The following is a 20,358-nucleotide window of genomic DNA, read 5'->3' on the forward strand; positions in this document are numbered from 1 at the left end:
CATGCTCTCTGTCTCTCATTCTCTCTCTCACAAATAAATAAAATCTTAAAAAAAAAAATGTTTATAAAAAAAAAAGAATCTACATTTTTAAAAGGCCTATACTGCCTTTCTCTTTTTTAAATTTTATTTTATTTAAAGATTTTATTTATTTACTTAACAGAGAGAGAGAGACAGTGAGAGAGGGAACACAAGCAGGGGGAGTGGGAGAGGGAGAAGCAGGTTTCCCGCCAAGCAGGGAGCCCGATGCGGGGCTCGATCCCAGGACCCTGGGATCATGACCCGAGCCGAAGGCAGTCGCTTAACCAACTGAGCCACCCAGGCGCCCCTTAAAATTTATTTTATTTAAATTCAATATAGTATGCTATGAGTTTCAGAGATAGAGTTTAATTCTAACTCTCTTTTAAATCATGTTCAAAATCCTTCATCTAGAATTTTAGCCTCCTCCCAATCTAGCTACACTCAACTAACTTTTTTGTTCCCTCCCTTAAACACATCCTCTGTCTGATATGTTAGCAGTGGTTCCAAACAGCAAAGGGACTAAGCTTGGAAAGAGTCTAAAGAGGAACATTTACTTTTTACTCTACATACTTCTGCATTGAGTATTTTACAGTGACAATGTATTACTTCTGGAATTTAAAATAAAACACAGAAAGTAAAATAAAACACCTTCCAGCCTCAGTTTGGCTCTCCCCACTCTTCCATACCCATCCAAATTTCTCATTCCAACAAATTTCCATTCAAAACGTGTCTCTTACCCCTTATATTTTTGGTCAATTGATTTTCAACTAGGGTGCTAAGACAATCCAATGGGGACAGAATAGCCTTCTCAACAAATGGTGCTGGGACAACTAGATATCCATATGCAAAAACATAAAGTTGGAATCCTACCTCATGCCACATATAAAAAATAACTCAAAATGGATCAAAGACCTAAATGTAAAACTATAAATCCCTTTGAAAACATAGGAGCGAATCTTCTTCATGACCTTGAATTAAGCAATGTTTTTTTTGGCTATGACATCAAAAATATAAGCAACCAAAGAAAAGATAAATTCTTCATATAAATAACTTCATAGAAGTTAAAAACTTTTGTGTACCAAAGGACACCATCAAGGAAGTAAAAAGACAAAACACGGAATGGGAGAAAATATTTCCAAGTCATATATCTGACAAGAGACTTGTCTCCAGAATATATTAAAAAAATTCGTACAACTCTGGGGCACCTGGGTGGCTCAGTCATTAAGCGTCTGCCTTCAGCTCAGGTCATGGTCCCAGGGTCCTGGGATCGAGCCCCGCATCGGGCTCCCTGCTCAGCGGAAAGCCTACTCCCTCTCCCACTCCCCCTGCTTGTGTTCCCTCTCTCGCTGTGTCTCTGTCAAATAAATAAATACAATCTTTAAAAAAAAATTCATACAACTCAATAAAAAGGCAAGCTAAGTTAACAAATGGGCAAAGGATTTGAATAGACATTTCTCCAAATAAGAACACAAATGGCCAATAAGCACATGAAAATATGCTCAACATCATTATCATTGGGGAAATGCAGTTAAAACCATAATGAAATTCCACTTCACACCCATAAAAAAGGACAAATAACAAGTGTTATTGAGGATGTGGAAAAACTGGAACCCTTACACTGCTGATGGGAATGTAAAATGGTACAGCCTCTTTGGAAAACAGTCTGGCAGTTTCTTAAAAGGTTAAAGTTACCATTTGACCCAGAAATTATACTCCTAGGTATATATCCAAGAGAAGTGAAAACAAAAGTCCACATAAAAACTTGTATATAAATGTTCATAGGAGCATTATTCAGAATAATGGAAACAACCCAAAGGTACCTCAATTGATGAAATAAACATAATGTGGTATATCCGCACAATGGAATATTATTCAGCCATAAAAGGAATGAGGTACTGATACACGTTACAACATGGAGGAACTGTGAAAACATATGCTAAGTGAAAGAAGCCTCTTACAAAAGCCCACATATTATATGATTCCAGTCATATGAAATATCCAGAACAGGTAAATCCATAGAGGCAGAAAGTACATTAGTGGTTGTCCACAGCTATGAGTTTGGGGGGAGGATACTGGTAGTGACTGCTAATGGGTATAGGGTTTCTTTTTGGAGTGATGAAAATTGATTGTGGTTGCACAACTCTGAGTATACTTAAAAAACACTGAATTTTACACTTTAAATGGGTGAATTGTATGATATGTGAATTGTATCCCAAAAAAGCTGTTAAAAAATGTTCTTCCATGGAACTTTCCCTTTCTACTATAGTCCACATTAATCACTCCACTCTCTCTCAACTCCTATAGCTCTTAATAACTGTACTGTACAATTTAACACTCAGTTAAGCTACCTGATAATGTTTATTATTATTTAATGTAGATTAGTCTGTCAGCCAGACTACAATTTTCCTGAGAGGAATAAATAAGTCTTCTGTTTCTCAGATAGCTCTAAACTGACTGATGAATCACTGGGGAAAAAAATAAAAAATAAATAAAAATAAAAAGTAAAAAAAAAATAAAGTGTTATGGCTCTTCCTGAATATTAAAAAAAAAAAAAAAGATAGCTCTAAACCACCTAACACACAACTGGGCACACAATAAGTACTCAGTAGATTACCTGGTGATTGTAAAGAGCAGATTGAATGTACATGTGCTTGTTTTCACACACGTGTGTTAAAGACACACAGAAGCTGGGGGGAATGAAGACAATCTTATAGATAGTGAGGTGAGAGAACGACACTATGTGAAACTGCAGAATACAAGATTTATTTCAGGGAAAAAAAACAGCATGGTTTGGACACTTTTGTTCTCCCCTCCTTCAGCCTGCTGCTGCTCAATGACACCACATGGCCAACCATATCCTGGTCTCTGAGATTCTAAGGGAACCACTGAGGTCCTATCTAGATACTTGACTGGTGTCACTATTCCCCCATTGCTTCCTCCTCTTCCTCCTCCTCTGTCCAGCTCAGATCATCATCTGAATCCTCAGATTCTTCCTCATCCATCTCTAACCCAACCCCTGCCTTAGCCTTCTCAGCTAGTGCATCGGGGTGCTCCAGCTGGGCCCAGGATCCTGGGTCAGCCTTGACCAAGGAGATTTCAACCCGAGATGGCATCAAGGAGACAGAGCTCTGCTCCACGTTTATGACCTGAGGAGGAGGAAAAGATAGAGGAACACAAGAAGAAGAAAATGAGGAAATCAAAGGAATTGGGGTCAGGGTGGGTGGTAATGAATGACAAAGAAAAATAAACAAATGTAAGGTGGGCAAAACAAGATAGGGGAGGAACAAAATGATATAGTAACAAAGGGAGAAAGAGGAAAGAAGGAGGAGAAGGAGGAGGGGAGAGAAAAAAGAGAAAGGGGGAGAAAGAATATCAAAGCAAATGAAGAGAAAACCTCCACTTTCCCACTATAATTCCTTCCCTCAAGACACCCTCTATTCATTCCAGTCTGGTCCTTCTTTTTACCCCATCTTCCTCCCCCTCCTGTGCCCCTTATCTTCACTTACCCCCCAGAGCTTCATCTGTGCCTGGAACACACGGTTACCATCAAAGACAATGTGGATATGGAGCTGAGAAAAAAGAATTACAGGGGTGGTAACAATCCTAGAAGGTCAGAACAAGTTATTACAACAGAGAACCAGGCCAGAGGTGTGAGCCCTATATCCACAGGTCAGCCAGATAGCCCTGACCTACTAGCTCTTCCTCTCAGGGGACTATGGAGCCCACATGTTTGCTGCATACAGCAACTCTGCCTGTAAAACTGTAGTATCACCCAATTCACCAGCCTCCCAACCAGCATCAGACATTCCTCACCTCAGTTTGACTGGCCTTCACCCAGTTGAACGCAGGAAGTGGAATCTGGCCATATACAGTCACCACTACTAAGGAATCTGTCTGGTGCCAATCATGACGGCAAGACGCTGGCAGCTGAAGAGAGGATGTGAAATGTGTGTGGTAAGAATGAACTCTTCACCCAAGGGAAGTTCTCAGGTGTGTCTAGAGAAGAGACACAGAATCTCAGAAAGATTAATACTACTTCACATGGCAAAGCCTCCAGGCTGTTGAGGATAAGCAGAATCTTATTTGGTCTGTACAAAAGGGAGGAGATAGAGAGCTTGGCCATGAGGTACAAGGAGGGGTAATTATTTCTGGAATTGGGTTCTAATTAAAAGTTCAAGAAAGCTGGGCTTACCTGCTTCCCCCAGTCATGCCTACCAACTCTGCATCCTGGCTGTGCCAGGAATGCCCCAAAATCCAGGGTCTGGATGCCACAACAGCTCCAAGACTTCATCCTGGGGTAGGAGGATAATTCAACTGAATCTCCTTTCCCCTCCCCATGAGCTCCCACTCCCATATTATGATCAACAGTGGGAGAAACTGGCCTTATAGACCCTACCCAGTCCCCTCTCTCACCCCTCATGGAATCGAGGTGCTCCTGGGTGGTAGGTACATGGAGTAGCATCACTCTCAGGGCCTTGGTAAACCTTAAGATAGGTAAAGGAGAATCAGAAGAATCAGGTCATTCTAAAGTATACCCCACACAGCCTCATATCTATACCGTCATCCCAGGTATAGCATCTCTCAGCCACATGCTTGCACCCCTTATAAGCTCTCACTCACAGCATCACATCCTGGATTCTGGCAGCTGGAACCAGTCCGGATCAGACTACTGTCAAGTCCTGAGCAAAGGAAACAGAGTCAGGAATCTATCTATTCCCTCCACCTAATTGCCACTTTCACTAAATTCCGGTCTGCAAAGCCTGTCCTACTAAGGACCCACTTACCTGCTCCAGGTTCCTGGTCTAATTCCTTCTGTTCCAATGCCATTTCCAGGGCTTGGGATATATTTAGTGGAAGCAGCTTTGGAGGCAACTCTGACCTAGGGGGTATGGGTGGGGTGATTTAGTTCTGACCCATTAACCAAGATCATTAGCTCCAACACTCCCACCAGTTGTAATGGTGTCAGAGAAATCTGGTGAAAGTGGGGGCAGGGTTGGAAAAGTTGGGTAGCAACTCCATTGCCAATTATCTTCTTTGTGGACATCCCAAGTCCCTGAACCCTGGGGAAATCCCTAGGGCTTTTTTGCCCATCTACTCAGTTGCTCTCAATCTACATTTCTTTGCAGAACTGCATCATATCCTCGTCCTCTTCTAATTGTGGACCTAATGTGACTTTCTTCTGTTGCTCATGCTACTTCCACAAAATTAATTTATTCTCTACAGCCGTTTGGCTGTCAATACTGCATCTTTTTCTTGATGTAAAACTCATTTTAAAGCTTTTTTCCAAAAAGAAAAAAAAATCAAGTCTTTCTCAACAATCTCTCTTGTATTATTAACTACGTATTTATGAGGGGCCATCTACTCTATTGACTTTAAATACCTATCCCATCACCCCCATACCAACCTTAAAGCAAAGACATTATTTCTGGATACAAATTTCCCCTAAGGTATAAAATATACACAAAACCCTGACACTTGGCCCTCCTCTTATCCCTAGTCCCCAAGCCCCAGTGACCCATTAATCACTTCTAGGAAGCTCCATGAATGTAGGAAAAACCCAGGGACTTCCTCCTCTTTACTTGGGCCTCTCCCGACGCAAAGTCTCTGCTGACTTTGGAATCGTATTCAGAGGTTTTTGCTCCTGAAGTGAACTGCTTGTGGCAGGCACCTCAGGTTGAGGAGCCTCAGGGAGCTTCTCAGCACAGTGTGGTCCCACAGTACAGCCCTAGTACAGATAAGGAAAGAAGGTTTAGGGATAGAATCCTTCTATTAGGGACAGAATCCAAGGAAGTAAATAATTTACCTTGATGTTTAAGAACTCAGAGAAATCTACAGTTCGCTTCCGGCAGCAGGACCAACCCTGATAACAAAAGACCCAGCTCAGCTTAGATTCCTGGCTATATTTCCTTTGGGAAATGCTCTTGCTATCCCCTCTTGCCTACTCCTCACCTTCAGTGCATCATGGAAGATTGGGACCCCAGGGTGATGGCAACAGGAATCTGTGGATACCAGCAGAAGGATCAAGGAAAGGCAACTATACCAAGTATCACTTCTCTTACTTCTTCCACAGATTTATATGCTCATGGTTTTTCTTTAGAACGTAAAAATAAGATTGAAGACCACCCAGACCAATTAAATTAGGTCAGATACACTAAATTTCTCTGCTCCTTTAACAGACTGCCCACAGCTGACCACTCCCCCAGCACTCACAAGAGCCCCCTGGCAAAATCAGAATTAGTTACTCACCAGGAAGGTTGGCATTGGGGTCAAAGTGCTGCCCACAGCCTTTGTTATGGCAGAGTAGAGACATGGAGGACGTTGGTAGAATTACTGAAAGGGTATTTCAAGGAGTCTGGCTGCCGAGTGGGGAACACCTCTTAGTCTGGAGGCTTTTAGCTGTCTGCAAGGGCCAGCTGTTTCTATCTTTAGTTCAGGAGGCGTACACCTCCTAACATGGGCAAGGGAACTTCAACTGGTCTTCTCAACCAATAGGAGAGCGCTCAGGAGCATTTTAGCTCTGGAGCTCAAGAAAAAAGGATCAGGCAGAGTAGGGCTTGGAACTTGGGTGAGGTCAGCTAACCACTGCTGAGACAGTTTTAGATTTACCAGGCCAATTCCAAGCCTCTGACATACCAGCAGCTGCTCAGAAATGAATCCCAATTTTGAGACCCCTCCCAGCTCAACGAAGGTACCCCCGTTCCTCCAACTCATTTTCTTCCTCTTTCAAAGCAGCAGCTTTCCTCTCATCCTCATTGCTTCTGTGTACCGCCAATAGCACCAATCTTTGTCAACCACAGAAGCCATAGTATGCATCCAACCTCCCCAAATTTGCCTAAATGGAGGATTCATACTTTTGAGCAAAAGGTAGTAAAGGATTATACTTATCAAACCTATGCTTATCTCTTGAGACAGACCTCCCCTCCCTCCATTCCCTTTCAAAAACAGCACAGAAAATTAAAAGGCTTAAAATGTATTTTAATAAGTTGATGCTGTATTACTGCTCCATTTCTCAGAAAAACTCCAAAGATATCAGGGACAAATCAAACATGGTACACCAATAAAAAAAAATGCACAGCGTAACTACCTAAGATAGGCAAGGCTAAGAGCTACTGTCCGACCTTCAGCATACAGCAACCCTGTTCCCAAGATTGTACTAGGCCTATCAAGAAAAGCTGTGAACAGCAACATCATAGACACAAAAGGGCCGTTCCTGGGTTGTCCTAACCCAAGAAAAAAGATGGAGGCAACTTAACACAAGATTTTTTTTTAAAGATACACTAAAATGAAAATCTCTAAGAGAAAATGTCTTCCTTAGGACATGAAGGGCTAATATATGGGATATAACAGAACCGTATGTATGTTGTCTGTGACCTCTGTGGACATTGGCCTGAATTCCCACCTGCGAGTGAATGGAACAATGGGGCTAAGGTCATTGGGGGATGCTTGTTTTTGTGGTGTATATGGCAGTGTCTCTGGGGTTGGAGGGTATAATGAGGAACCAAATAGAACAAGATGGACAAAGAATGGAATGATCAAGATTAATGGGGGCTCTAACTGGATCCATTTTGCCATGGTCCCCCCCCACAGGCCCTCAACAATCACATGAGACTTCAGGAATGCACCACACAAAATCAATTAGTTAAACGATATACCACACAGAACTGATTTGTTAAATATCGCCCCTCCCTTGCCCTCAGCCTCCAGCAAACTCCCTCAGAGTAGTACAGGCAAGGAAGACCTAACTATTGGGAGGAATCCCTAACACTTTTCCAGGGCAGAATTCTGGCTAGTCCAAAAAGGGTCCTTCTTTTAAGGGTTTTTGGGAAACTAGACATTGAAATTTTTATTAGTATCGGCGACGTTTGTTTGGAGCAAATTCAGCTCCAGGAGCTGCACGGTTGAATGCAGGAGGGGTTCCACCAATTGCCCCAATTCCTTCCATTGTAGCAGCTTGGCCAAAGCGTTCAGTTGTTGGTGGGGTCTTAAAGAGAAAAAGAGAGCAATGTTACAATAGAATCTATGTCCCAAGCTTCCCACCCATTTGTAATCCCGCCCCTGGAGGCCATTTCCAACCGACTATTCAAAGCTCTGATGTGCTAGGGGAGACTAAGCCTGTTTAGAACTATAGTGGATATCCCTGAAAAGAAAGCTGTCTGAATTACAGACCCACCCAACTATCCTACCTTTATCTTCTTATCCCAATTCCTACTGATTAAATAATATTACATAGTAAATTCCCAGACTAAGTTCCACCTAAGTCCCTTTCCCCAAACTAAGTACAGTGACAAGGACAAGCCATCACTCTTCAGCAACCTTAAGCGCACCCAGTTTTAAAATTTTGACACTAGAACTGTAACTCAGGATTGTATGAGCAATCTTTTTGGATTCCTATCTATTTTATGTGATAATACCTAACCTTCATTGCCTTCCCTCCAAAAACAAACAAACAAACAAAAACCACCAAACCCCTGTTACCTCCATTAACTCAGGGTAGCAACTAAACAGACTGGCCAGTCAAAGGCATTTACTTAACTCCCAGACAAAGTATAGTTTGAGACTGGGTTTGTTCAAGATTCAAAAATCAAGACCTTGAGGTTACATTTAATGGAAAACAGCGGCCCTAAAACCCGAGTATCTGTAGCAAAATTGTGGCAGGCACAGGGACTGAAAGCAAAGTCCTTTCTCCTATCACCCTTCAGAATTACTGTAAAGTTCTGCAGTTTATTACCAATCCCAAGGTTCCATCTGGCATCATAGTGGCAGGTCCTGGAGGAGCTGGGGTACCTGCTGGCACTGGAGCAGGGGGCATGGCGCCTCTGTTGTTGATGCCCATAGCACCTAAAGCAGAATAGTGTGATCAGTACAGGAGACAGAGACTGTCAGTTTCTCTCTGTGCAAGAGAAAACAATTCAACAAGACCTCTGAGCTAAGGACGTGTTACCCCCCCCCCAAAAAAAAACGATGCTCCCAGAAATGTCAGCCCCTTAAATCTGGACTATGCCTGAGAAGCCACATAGTTCACCAGAAATGATACAAAAAAGGAAACCAGAGCCACTAACCTCCTAAGTTCTTACCTCCCATAGCCATCTGGCCCATCCGTATCTCCTGTTCTCTCTGAAAAATAAGAAATACTCAAAACAGTCCAAGATAGCACTGCATTCTACCATTCACAATACGTTGAGGACCACACACTAAGGGAAGCAAGTAGAGTGATAACACATTCCTCCCAAGCACACTGAGGCCAAGCTGAGGAAAACCAACATCTCCTTGCTAGGTGTGCAGTTGAGTTCAAGGTTAGGACAAGGATACAAGTCAGAGTCTCCTATTAGGAACAGAAGAGGTAAAAGGCAAGGGGAGAGATAGCTGACTTCTTCTAGGACCTTAATCTGTGCAACAACTCCAAGGACATCAGAGAACTAGTTAAGGATGCTATCGGACTGGATATATTTCATCATGCAGTCACTGAGTCCAAACAGTGTAACACTGGCCCTAGCTCTTCATCCTAAATTGCCTGTGAGGCAAGAACTCCCCTTCAAACCTTACCTTTTCTTCCTATGAATTCTTCTTTCTAAAAGGAGTTTCACAGAATATAAAAACTGGTCATAACCCGGTATGTTTTATAGTCCTAGTGGACAACTCATGGTGGGTTTCTCATATCGTGACTGGCCTGGTACATCATGGGCACATGGGAGATATACCGCATCGGGGAATGTTCCCTTGAATCCTTCCTGCTGTCGCCGCATCATTTCTTCCTGTTGCCGCCGCATCTCTTCCTCACGGCGCCTGCGTTCCTCCTCCTGCCTACAGAAGAGTCACCAAGGTATTTAGCAGAGACATTCCAGAACTTGAGCAGATTATCTTAACAGGGGAGATCGAGAGCCTACTGGAAACTATCATAGCTCTGCAAGAAACTCACTGTTCAATGTGTCCAGCCCTAAAACAAGCCAAACGTGTCATTCAGGGGAAAAAAAGTTCTCCTTTCAGAAAGGAGCTTCATGACACCAGCACTCAGCTGCTTTCCCTTTAGTGCAGCCCTGGGTAATTCCTAGAGTCATGGGCAGCTGAAACATTTCCCATCCAAAGGGAGAACTTGAGAAGCATCCAGGAAATATTTACAAATGCATGAGGTAGCATGGTAGTAGGAAACAGGAGTGAGACATTACCTCTTAGAGTTGTCAGAGAAAAAGGGTTTGAGAGTTAGTTACCTGAGTTCCAGCTGCTTTCGTTTTTGCACTTCTTGGTTGTGCAGCTCTTCCATCCTCCGAAGTTCTTCTTGACGCCTCATCAAATCTAGAAAAACAGTAAACTGATTCAGAGTATTTTTCATTCTCCTCATATAGACTCAATAATTTTCCATAAATAAAGATCCAGAAAGCAAAGGGGATATATAATCCCTGCGTGGCCATCTGAGCTATCCAGATTCCAAAAATGAAGTCAAACCTATTATTTCCTTCTCCACAGAATCCAGTATTCTCTGTCACATCTCCAAGCTCATTTGCCTACCAAGATCAACAAAATATTTCAGAGAATAAAAGCAGAGATTTAGGCTTTTCTCTACCAACTGATAAAAAAAATTCCTGAAAAAAGTCATTTTGTTCTTGTTCTAGGTTTAAGACCTACAGGTCTACACTCACCCTGTCTCATTAGCATAACCTGGTGCTCATGGCGAGCAGCCTCCATCTCCATCTCCAGCTTCTCACGAGCTTCCTTGATGTTGCGGTCCACTTGGTCCTGCTGCTGCTTCTCCATCTCAATGAGTGCCTTCCAGCGCATGGCATACTCATACTCAAAGGAGCCAGGCTGTGCAAATCTGGGTGGCTGCTCTCGCTCCCTATAGACAAGGTTCCTGGGTTATTAAAACTTTGTCCAAGATTCCCCCAACTAAGCACTGCATTCCTCCTGAGGGCCAAGATCATGGCTGCCAGTGAATACCTATAGGAAAGACCTGCCTCTTTTACACATCCCTTTACAAGCTTCCTTAAGAATACACAAGCACCTAACAGGGAATCTGTCAGAACCACATACTTGTGAAATTGCTGGTTCTTTATAACCAGCTTCTCTGGAAGTCCCTCTTCATCATCCAACTGGTCCATGGGCTCCACAGTCACAGGCCGAGGAAATCTGGAAGAAAGAAGCTCAAATTATACCCTACACCAGGCTTCCTCCCTATACCTGCCACTGGCACAATAAAGTAGATAAGGATCAGGACTGGATAATTAAACATATTTCTGAAGGAATTTTTACACCCAGCCCCAAGTAACCAAGTTCTTTTAATGGCATTATGTGGAATCTGGGGTTGATAGGATGGCATGAGGCTTTAAATCTCAGAATAGAGCCTTAAAGATGTTCAAAGTAAGTAGATAGGATACTTAAGTGCAGTTTAAATACCCCATATCTGTAAAACTCCAGACAATGACTTGAAGTAAACACAGAGAGGCTGCATGCACAAAACAACTTTTCAGAGTTCTAAGACTTCAAAGGGGAGATTTAACACTGATTAAATGACAGCCTACTAGAAGACTGAAAGGTTTATTTCTTAATCCTCATACTATTTCCATTAATTTAAGATGACACTGAGAACCCTACTGGAAAGCTGAATTAGTATCCAAAGTCTCTAGGTGAACACAAAAGCATGGTTCCTACAGGCTACCTTCCCACACCACCGAAGGAAGTAGCAATCTAAGGTCTATTACTAAAAGCAGCCCTTCACTTACGTGGTTAGCAGGAAGGAGCCTTCACTGCACCTGTCCAGAGCTTTCCGAGCAGCTGGCTTCCCTGAGAATTCAACAATGCCTTTTCCTGAGGGCCTTCCTCGATCATCCACAATGACTACAGCCCTTTCCACCTGGCCAAACACCGAAAAGGCTTCCTCCAGCAGTTCATTGGAAACATACTGAGGAAGGTTTCGGACTGTAAGGGATGCACTATGGCAGGCAAAGCGCACACGCAGCTGCTTTCCACGGAGTGGCATGTTGTCCAGTTCTACTTTGGCAATCTCCGCTAGGGTTCGTGTTTCCTAGAAGCAGAGGAAAGTTAGAATAACTCAAGTTTGACAATGACCACAGGCACAGCCATCAAGAGTCTAAAGTAGCATAGCCCAATATAAAATGTCTGCCCGCCCCAAAACCCTGACAACACACAAAGAAACCTTGATATCCTGAAAGAATCGAAATTACATGTTTCAGATAACTGTTGGATAGTCTAATTGCTCTGATAGCCTTGCAATAAATCAACTGGAAATTCTAGAAGTTAATACCACTTACATGGTCATCAGTATCATATAGGTTATTCTCCCAAGTGGTATAACAGATCATTGGGACAAGGACCAGCCTAAAACCTACCCTTACAATACATCAGCCAGAGTATTTTAATTTCAGCTAGCTACATACAAGTTTAATGAGAATCATGTATGCCCTCCATTGAGACCTCTTTAGAACCACAGACCCTAATGGGAACCCCCTCTCATATTACTAAAGAGGAACCTCAAACCCCAGAAAAAATGACTTGCCCATGTAATCTTGAGTCAGTGGTAGATCTGGAATGAAAACTAGTTCTGACCACCACATCTACTGAACTTGCTAACACCTTATATTCCTTGTTTATGTAGACAATGCCTAAAAAAGTTCCTCCCTCATATACTTAAACATGTTTCCTAATCAAATCTGTCTTTATAAAAAAGATCTACACTTAAAAATGGTTAAATAATAAATTTTATGTGTATTTTAGCACAACTTAAAATTTTTTTAAAAAAATAGATACGGGGGCGCCTGGGTGGCTCAGTCATTAAGCGTCTGCCTTCGGCTCAAGTCATGATCCCAGGGTCCTGGGATCGAGCCCCGCATCGGGCTCCCTGCTCCGCGGGAAGCCTGCTTCTCCCTCTCCCACTCCCCCTGCTTGTGTTCCCTCTCTTGCTGTGTCTCTCTCTGTCAAATAAATAAATAAAATCTTTAAAAAAAAAAAAATAGATACGAATAAAACTGTCCCCTCATGGTTTTAAAAAGTCTTAAGTGCGACAATACATAGGCAAGAACTTAGGAAATAAAGTATATGAACTTTAATCATTAGTTACTAAGATAAAATAATTTTGAGTTGATAATTATTGAAGCTGGGCATCGAGTATTTATAGGTTCATTATACTATTCTCTCTACCTCTGTATGTTTGAAATTTACCAATGAAAACAAAAGTTCCAAGGGGCATACTTTAGTCTGTGTCCTAGACAAATAAACCTATGTTGTCCTTGAAACAAAACAAAACCCTATAAGGAAAAATAAAAATAAAACCTGTTATCTTCTGTCCTGTTCTACCAACTACAACTATTAAATATTTAACAAACAGACCACCTGAGAATTATTTCCACTGCCGTATTTTCCATATCCATCATTTCCCGACTTCCCCACCTTTTAGAGCATATACTCTAAAAGCCCATGGTTGCTCACCAAGCGGATAAAGCCAAAGCCCTTATCCTTATGAATGAAGACTTCGCCTGCCTTCCCATATTTCTCAAATAGTTTCCTCATCTCCTCCTCAGTGATGTCAGGAGGAAGATTGCCCACAAAGAGCCGGCTACGTTGGGTGAAGGTCTTCTCTCCTGGTTTCCTAAAATTCTTCAGGTCAATAGTCAAGCCTTCATCTGAGAGAATACACACAGTCACTCAAAAGATTGGGCAAAGAGATCTACAGTCACATTCTCAAAGAGCTACAACTGCTGCTAGATTAGGAAACCTAACTGCTGTAGAGAAAAACACCATTTCCCAATACAATCTATCCACTAACCACTTATCAGTAAATTGCCCTTAAAATGTGAAAGCAGTATGCAGACATCTGGGAGTTCTTCTCAATAGCTCTACTATGGGCCAGGAGCCACCCGGACTAAGAGAAAGACAATACAGAAGCTATTGGTCAAAGAGAAAATTAAGCAAGTCAAGAAGACTTGTGTCAGAAGAGATCAGTTTTCTAAATTTGAAACATAGGGGTGCCTAGGTGGCTCAGTAGGTAAGTGTCTGCCTTTGGCTCAGGTCATGATCCCAGGGTCCTGGGATCAAGCCCCGCATTGGGCTTCCCTGCTCGTTGAGGAGACTCCTTCTCCCTCTCTTTCTGCCCCTCCCCCTTCTCGTGTGCTCTCACTTGCTCTCTAATAAATAAAATCTTTAAAAAAATAAAACTGAAACATAATTGCTCCATTTTCCCAATCTCTCACCAATCTTCATAATCTTAACAGTTCCCATTCTTTCATGCTTGGGTTAATGGAATGAAAGGAAATGAGTTAGGAAACAGTATTCTTTGTAGGGATCTCTGGAAATAAAAGAGGGCTGAGGTTGGTTCTAGTTTTAGAGGCACACAATAGGTGCTCAAAGTTTGCTGAATGAATGGAACATGCCTTTAAAGAATGTTTACTGTGATTAAAACGGATTGGCACAGACCCCAGGCTGAAAGTATAACACTCAGTACCAGACTTCTTTTCCCTTAAAGACTTGTTCTATATTTTCTAACTACCAGTCATCTGATGATTACCTCTAAGAACCAAGCTCTGAGGTAAAACACACAGACATCTGTTTAGCAGAATATGCCAACACAGCACAGCAACTTGTACTCATCTGCTACCCAACATGTCTGCTCCTTGTTTCAGTGAATCACCCTTTTTCTATCCTAAGATGTATTAAGAGGTAAATAGGGGAAAAAAGAGCAAAAGGTGTGCCACAAAGGCTTATTCCTTTATAAGCCCAAGAGATTAATCTAAAAACCAAGGAACCTTTCCCGGGAGGGAACCTATTCTTACCCCCCTACAAGCATGTACTCACTTTGGCTGCTGGCTTGTTGCCCATTTGCAGGTATTGGTGGCGGTGGTGGCTGCTGCTGTTGCTGCTGGTGGTGCTGCTGGTGGTGATGCTGATGATGCTTCCTTGGAGTATGGTTTTGCTTCTCCAGGTTAAAGGTTTTATTGCTCTGCATTTTTGCACCCTAAAAGGAAAATGTGGACTGTCAAATACATTCAGGGCTTATCAGTCACCTTCCTGATGATTTATATGTCACTAATCATCTCTGATATCCTGGCTTTTGCCAGATTCAAATGACTGGTTATTGTGAACAAGTATGGCAAAGTTGTACCACTCAAAAACCTAAAAAGAACCAGACATTAGCAGTTATGTTGCACACAGACACTAGACAAGTACTAAATGAACAACTTGCACAGACGTAGCTTGAAGAAACTTTCCTTTCACTAATTCTATATATTAACTGGAAACTACTTTCCCCGAAGAAGCTACTCCCTAAAAATTGGCCCTATCATAATATTAAAACTTAACAAGGGAAATAGATTCTACTTATCACAAGGACAAGGACTATTAAATCTTGTTATCTGGCACTTTGCAGTCTTAACCTACAGTAGATATTGTGGAATGAACAGTAGAAAAAGTACAAGCTGTGGAGTTAGACATACTTAGATTTGAAGCATGGTCCTAGTACTCACTTACTAGCTATGTACTACTTAGTAAATCACTTTTGCACAAATTTAAGCTGTTATAAAGGGAATAATAAAAATACCTACCTCTCAAGATGGCTATGAGGATTCATAAATATGTGAAAACACTAGCTCAGTACTGAAATATAGTAAGCATTCAGTAAATATGGTTATTAATCACAATAAAGATAAATGACTATCAAAGCAATGAAAACATCAAATAAAAAAGATGAATATACAATCATAATGTTAGATCTCATCTAAAAATCAACATAAGATTAAAAGAAAACAAAATGAAAATTCCTGGTACAATCCAGAGTGAATTCAAGAGCTGATGGCTTTAAAATGAAAATTTTCTTACTGCTTTCTTACTGGTTAACAAGCTGAGGACCATCTTCCTCATTTAAGGACAGTTCTCCAGTAATAAAAGGGCAAAGCCAACCCTAAATCATTTCCCCTAAACACAAGACCTTCTAATCAGAATTTAGCTGAAGGAAAAATGCAGAGAAGGACCTTCTCATGAACATTTATTGTTAACATTATATGATTCCTCTAAAATAAAGAAAACTGATTTCTCAAAGAAAATGTGACGACTTGATAACTACTGATTCTGGATGATGGGTATATAAGAATATTTATACAAGCTTCCCTGATACATTTCTTATCATATCCCTCCAAAACTAAAACAACATAATTATCAAATTCTATATCCAAACTGTTTCATAAAACAAGTAATAACAAGAGCTATCAAAATGTTCATATTCTGTGACTCAGGAAATTCTACTCCTAGAAATTTACCCTAAGAATATAATTTTAGGGGCACCTGGGTAGCTCAGTAGGTTAAGCATCTGACTCTTGATTTTGGCTCAGGTCATGATCTCAGGGTTCTGAGATCCAGCCCCATGTCAGGCTCTGCACTAGGTGTGGAGCCTATTTAGGATTTCTCTCTCCCTCTCCCTCTGCCCCCCCAAAGAATATAATTTTAAAAATTTAATAAAAACTACATCCATGAAATAATCACTGTGATGACCTTTACGGTAACAAATTAATGACTTAAAATACCCAAAATTAGAGGTATGGTTTTTAATAAATTACGGTACATCTATTCAGTGGAGTGTTACACAGCATTAAAAATTACGAAGGGGTGCCTGCGTGGCTTAGATGGTTAAGCGTCTGCCTTCGGCTCAGGTCATGATCCCAGGGTCCTGGGATCGAGTCCCGCCATCGGGCTCCCTGCTCCTTGGGAGCCTGCTTTTCTCTCTCATGAATAAATAAATAAAATCTTTTAAAAAAATTATGAAGACCATGTAAATGTGAAAAATGTTTAATGTTTTGGGACACCTGGGTGGCTCAGTCGGTTAAGAGTCTGCCTTCGGCTCAGGTCATGAGCCCAGAGTCCTGGGATCTGAGCCCTGCATCGGGCTCCCTGCTCAGTGGGGTGTCTGCTTTTCCCTCTGTCCCTCCCTACACTCGTGCTCGCTCTCTCTCTCAAATAAGTAAAATCTTTAAAAAAAGAAAAATGTTTGATGTTTCAAAAGGGAAAGGTTTTAAGAAACAGGAAAAGGGTGTTTTTTCCCCCCTCAAAAATGCATGAATGTAGACTAGGAACAGAAGGCAGGCAAAAATGAAAACTGCCCTGTTTATAGATTATTGATCATTGTTTACTAATTTTATTTTTTTACTAATTCACCCAACAAATATTCACTGAATGCTTACTATTTGCTAGGCACTATTATAGGTGCTTGGGATGCATCAATGAACAAAGCAAAGATTCTTGCCCTCAGTTGTGCTTACCTTCTAGTAAGACAAAAAGACACGTAATTAAAGTACATAGTACTTAATGAGAGGTAAATGCTATTAGAAAATAAGAGAAACTGGGGCAAAGTGTATAGGGAGTGAAAGGGGTAAGACTGCAATTTTAAAAAAGATTTTATTTATTTATGTGAGAGAGATCACGAGCAGGGGGGAGGGGTAGAGGAAGCAGCAGACTTCCCGCTGAGCAGGGAGCCTGATGCAGACTCCATGCAGGACTAGATCCAGGACCCTGGGATCATGACCTGAGCTGAAGGCAGAAGCTTAACCAACTGAGCCACCCAGGCGCCTGGTAAGACTGCAATTTTAAACAGAGCTGAGGTTAAGCCTCACTGGAAAGTTGACACTTAAGCCAAGACTTGAATCTTATTTGTATCGTTTCATCAATCTTATTAAATAAAAATCCACTACCAGAAGTCAGTTAACATTTATCCTTCCAGTCACGGATTTATTTGCATGTACTCTAAATGAAATACTATAAAAACTATTTTGCAACTTGCCTTTTCTACTTTATTACATGATGAGAGCTCTTATGTCACTCAATCTTCTACATTTTTCTTCTCCTACATTAATTTTTAATGGATGCAGTATTCAGCTGTCAACCAAGCACCTATTGTGTTGGACACTTGGGTTGTTTCTATTTTTTCACCATTATTTATAAACAATGTTCACAGCTAAATCTTGGAAACATCCATGAGTAAATATTCCTCCCACAATATCCATTTTTACTTATTTACCTTCCAAAACATACATTATCATGTCAATATAATGCTGCTATACTGCACCATTGTATGTTCAGTTTTTCTTCACTTCTATGTCAACATAATTATAATTTTTAACAGCTACACAAAGTCCATGTGGATATATACTAACTTACTAAACTACCACCTACTATGAGACATTTAGGTTGTTTTCACCTTTTTCCTATTAGAATGATGCAGTAAATATCTTCTTGCTTATAGCTCTTTTTAACTATTTCCTTATAATAAATTCTTAAAATTAAAATAATTGCATCTATCTTTATTACTCTTACCCATGGTGCAGCATTTTTTCCTCTAAAAAAAAGGGAAATCATGTTTCTAAAAATAAGACATAAAAACAGGAAATTAAAACATACAAAATTTATGAAGTCTACCCCAGCAACAGGTGGGGATGGGGTTAGGTTGGCATTAGAATCAGATCTTTAACTATCTGAGTCCCAGCTATTAAACACCTCCCTTCCCTGACTCCACACTGGCCTATAGCTGAAACTTGAGTTATCTTCACAGCCATTTCTCCAACTAGGTCTTCTTACCTTCTTACCCCTGGCTAGAATCCAAGGAACCTTTTTTTTCTCCAGCCTTTAATTTGGGAGTCAGTGGCCCCAGCCTCAGTATCTTGCATCCCATTCAGGAATCCACAATTTATATTTACACATTAATAAAAATCCTCAGAGTTCCACTCAAACTGAAATATTAAAAACTCTGTATATACATCTTAACCAAACTTCATCACTCCTTTTCAAAAAGGCCATTTTACAACTTCTTAGTAGAAATGATCTACCTCCTTGAAGAAAAAGTGCTAGGATGTTCTAAACCATGTAAGAGAACTTCAAGGGAGGTTATTTTTGGTTTTAGAAAGTGTAGCCTGGTAGTTAAGATGATAATATCAGATATTTACCAATCATTATATGCCAGGCACTGTGCTAAGTCTGCATTATCTCACTTAGTGCCCAAAACTTACTCTCCTGGATAAGAAAACTGATGCCCATCTAAGGTTACCCAAATGTGATGGGGCAAGGCGTGGAACTCACATCCATTTAATTCTAAAGCTCATTCTTCATCACTAAGCTACAAGCTTAGTAATCAAACTCAGCTTGATTTCAAAGTTTAGAGTCCAACAAACTGACTAGCCATGTCACCTAACTTCTGAGCCTCAGTTTCCTCACCTGTAAGGAGGGGGTAACAACAGCAACTTCACAGGGCTGGTTATTTTAAGGACTAAATGAGATTGTGTACACAGCACATGTTCCTGCTGGCAACCACTATCCGTATTTCTGCATTCAGTTGGTGCTGTAGTTAGACAAATATCATTAATTACATTCTTCCTCCTCTCTTTTGGATTCTAGCAAAAATCATTTTTTACAATCAAATTGCCTTTGTGTTTTTGAATAAATGTCTCCATAGTGCTAATCTTTACAATCCTTCCTTCCAGTTTACTCTTTCCCAAGAAGGCATTCAATGGTGAAGACTAAATAATATTGTATAAAACACTTAAAACAGTGCCCACAAAGTAGCAAGTACTCAGTTAATACTGTCCCTATCACTTATTTCTGATGATGACCACCAACATAATATGGAAATACGTGCAGAAATCTCTTGTGAGCAATAAATTCACTGCCCCTTAACCACTGGGCCTCTAAGAACTAAGCACAAAGATCAGCATCAAGGATTTGTCTATCTGTCCCAAAGACTAACCCTGATGAAGGATTTTTCTTGAGAGAAAGTATGTACTGCTGGTTTAGAAAGACTGGGGCTACTGGACACAGTACGACTGCATAAATGTGGTTTAGGTACAAGACCAAACACTGCATCACACATATTTGAAATCAGTTTTCAGGAAAAGGATCAACTTTTTAAGTGGAAGCTGGTGGGGTGGGGGGCGAGGGGGGGAGAGAGATCTGGTAAAAATCTACCGACCTAGATGGCTGCATGGATATGCACCTGCCTGAAAGCTGTAGAATGCACTGATATGGTAAGGTACTTTTTCAGGCGTTTCTTTCATTTAATAGTAAGTTGGACAAAGACACAGCATAAAGCTAGCCAGTGCCCCCCACAAGAGTTGCCAGATTTATCAAATAAAAATACACAACGTAGAGTTAAATTTGAATTTCAGACTTTAAAAAATTATCTTTTAGTATTTAAGTCCCATGCAACGTATACTAAAAATACTTTGCTGTCTATGTGAAATCCAAAATTAACGGGGCGTCCGGTATTTTATCTGGCAACCCTACCCCGTACACCTACCTCAACTTCGGTTGAAGATAGCAAAGTACCTCCAAGTCGTCTCTAACCTCAACTTCTCCGTTAAG

At 41.0% G+C, this 20,358-nt stretch overlaps 2 protein-coding genes across 20 annotated transcripts in view; both read right to left on the reverse strand.

The window, feature by feature from the left end:
- The window catches only part of ITGB1BP2 (integrin subunit beta 1 binding protein 2), a 24,590-nt gene extending 17,713 nt beyond the window's left edge, over positions 1-6,877 (reverse strand). For 7 of the 10 annotated variants that reach the window (XR_014141304.1, XR_014141302.1, XR_004072736.2 and 4 more), the window contains exons 1-10: positions 6,265-6,877; positions 5,968-6,017; positions 5,822-5,878; positions 5,598-5,743; positions 4,803-4,897; positions 4,639-4,697; positions 4,432-4,502; positions 4,211-4,310; positions 3,832-3,945; positions 3,525-3,587 (exon numbers count right to left, since the gene is read on the reverse strand). Coding sequence is in view for 7 of the 10 variants with exons in the window: in XM_081808699.1 (XP_081664825.1) it covers positions 3,525-3,587; positions 3,832-3,945; positions 4,211-4,310; positions 4,432-4,502; positions 4,639-4,697; positions 4,803-4,897; positions 5,598-5,743; positions 5,822-5,878; positions 5,968-6,017; positions 6,265-6,328 (819 nt within the window). In the remaining 3 variants the exon portion in view is untranslated. Of the gene's footprint in view, positions 1-2,759; positions 3,165-3,524; positions 3,588-3,831; positions 3,946-4,210; positions 4,311-4,431; positions 4,503-4,638; positions 4,698-4,802; positions 4,898-5,544; positions 5,744-5,821; positions 5,879-5,967; positions 6,018-6,264 lie in introns of those variants that run through there. The other 3 variants (XM_031019442.2, XM_031019449.2, XM_031019448.2) reach the window with 3 other exon arrangements.
- Positions 6,878-6,978: 101 nt separating this feature from the next.
- Positions 6,979-20,358, reverse strand: part of NONO (non-POU domain containing octamer binding) — a 26,042-nt gene continuing 12,662 nt past the window's right edge. For 2 of the 10 annotated variants that reach the window (XM_081808689.1, XM_081808693.1), the window contains exons 2-11: positions 14,818-14,977; positions 13,456-13,649; positions 11,733-12,034; positions 11,044-11,139; positions 10,653-10,849; positions 10,224-10,308; positions 9,717-9,819; positions 9,093-9,132; positions 8,747-8,856; positions 6,979-7,999 (exon numbers count right to left, since the gene is read on the reverse strand). In XM_081808689.1, coding sequence (XP_081664815.1) covers positions 7,865-7,999; positions 8,747-8,856; positions 9,093-9,132; positions 9,717-9,819; positions 10,224-10,308; positions 10,653-10,849; positions 11,044-11,139; positions 11,733-12,034; positions 13,456-13,649; positions 14,818-14,977 — 1,422 coding nt within the window. In that variant the 3' untranslated portion in view covers positions 6,979-7,864. Of the gene's footprint in view, positions 8,000-8,746; positions 8,857-9,092; positions 9,133-9,716; positions 9,820-10,223; positions 10,309-10,652; positions 10,850-11,043; positions 11,140-11,732; positions 12,035-13,455; positions 13,650-14,817; positions 14,978-15,563; positions 15,616-18,321; positions 18,368-19,215; positions 19,340-20,293; positions 20,318-20,358 lie in introns of those variants that run through there. The other 8 variants (XM_081808694.1, XM_081808691.1, XM_081808696.1 and 5 more) reach the window with 8 other exon arrangements.

The sequence above is a fragment of the Leptonychotes weddellii genome, chromosome X (assembly GCF_054177405.1).
Source record: "Leptonychotes weddellii isolate Sample4059 chromosome X, ASM5417740v2, whole genome shotgun sequence".
Taxonomy (NCBI): domain Eukaryota; kingdom Metazoa; phylum Chordata; class Mammalia; order Carnivora; family Phocidae; genus Leptonychotes; species Leptonychotes weddellii.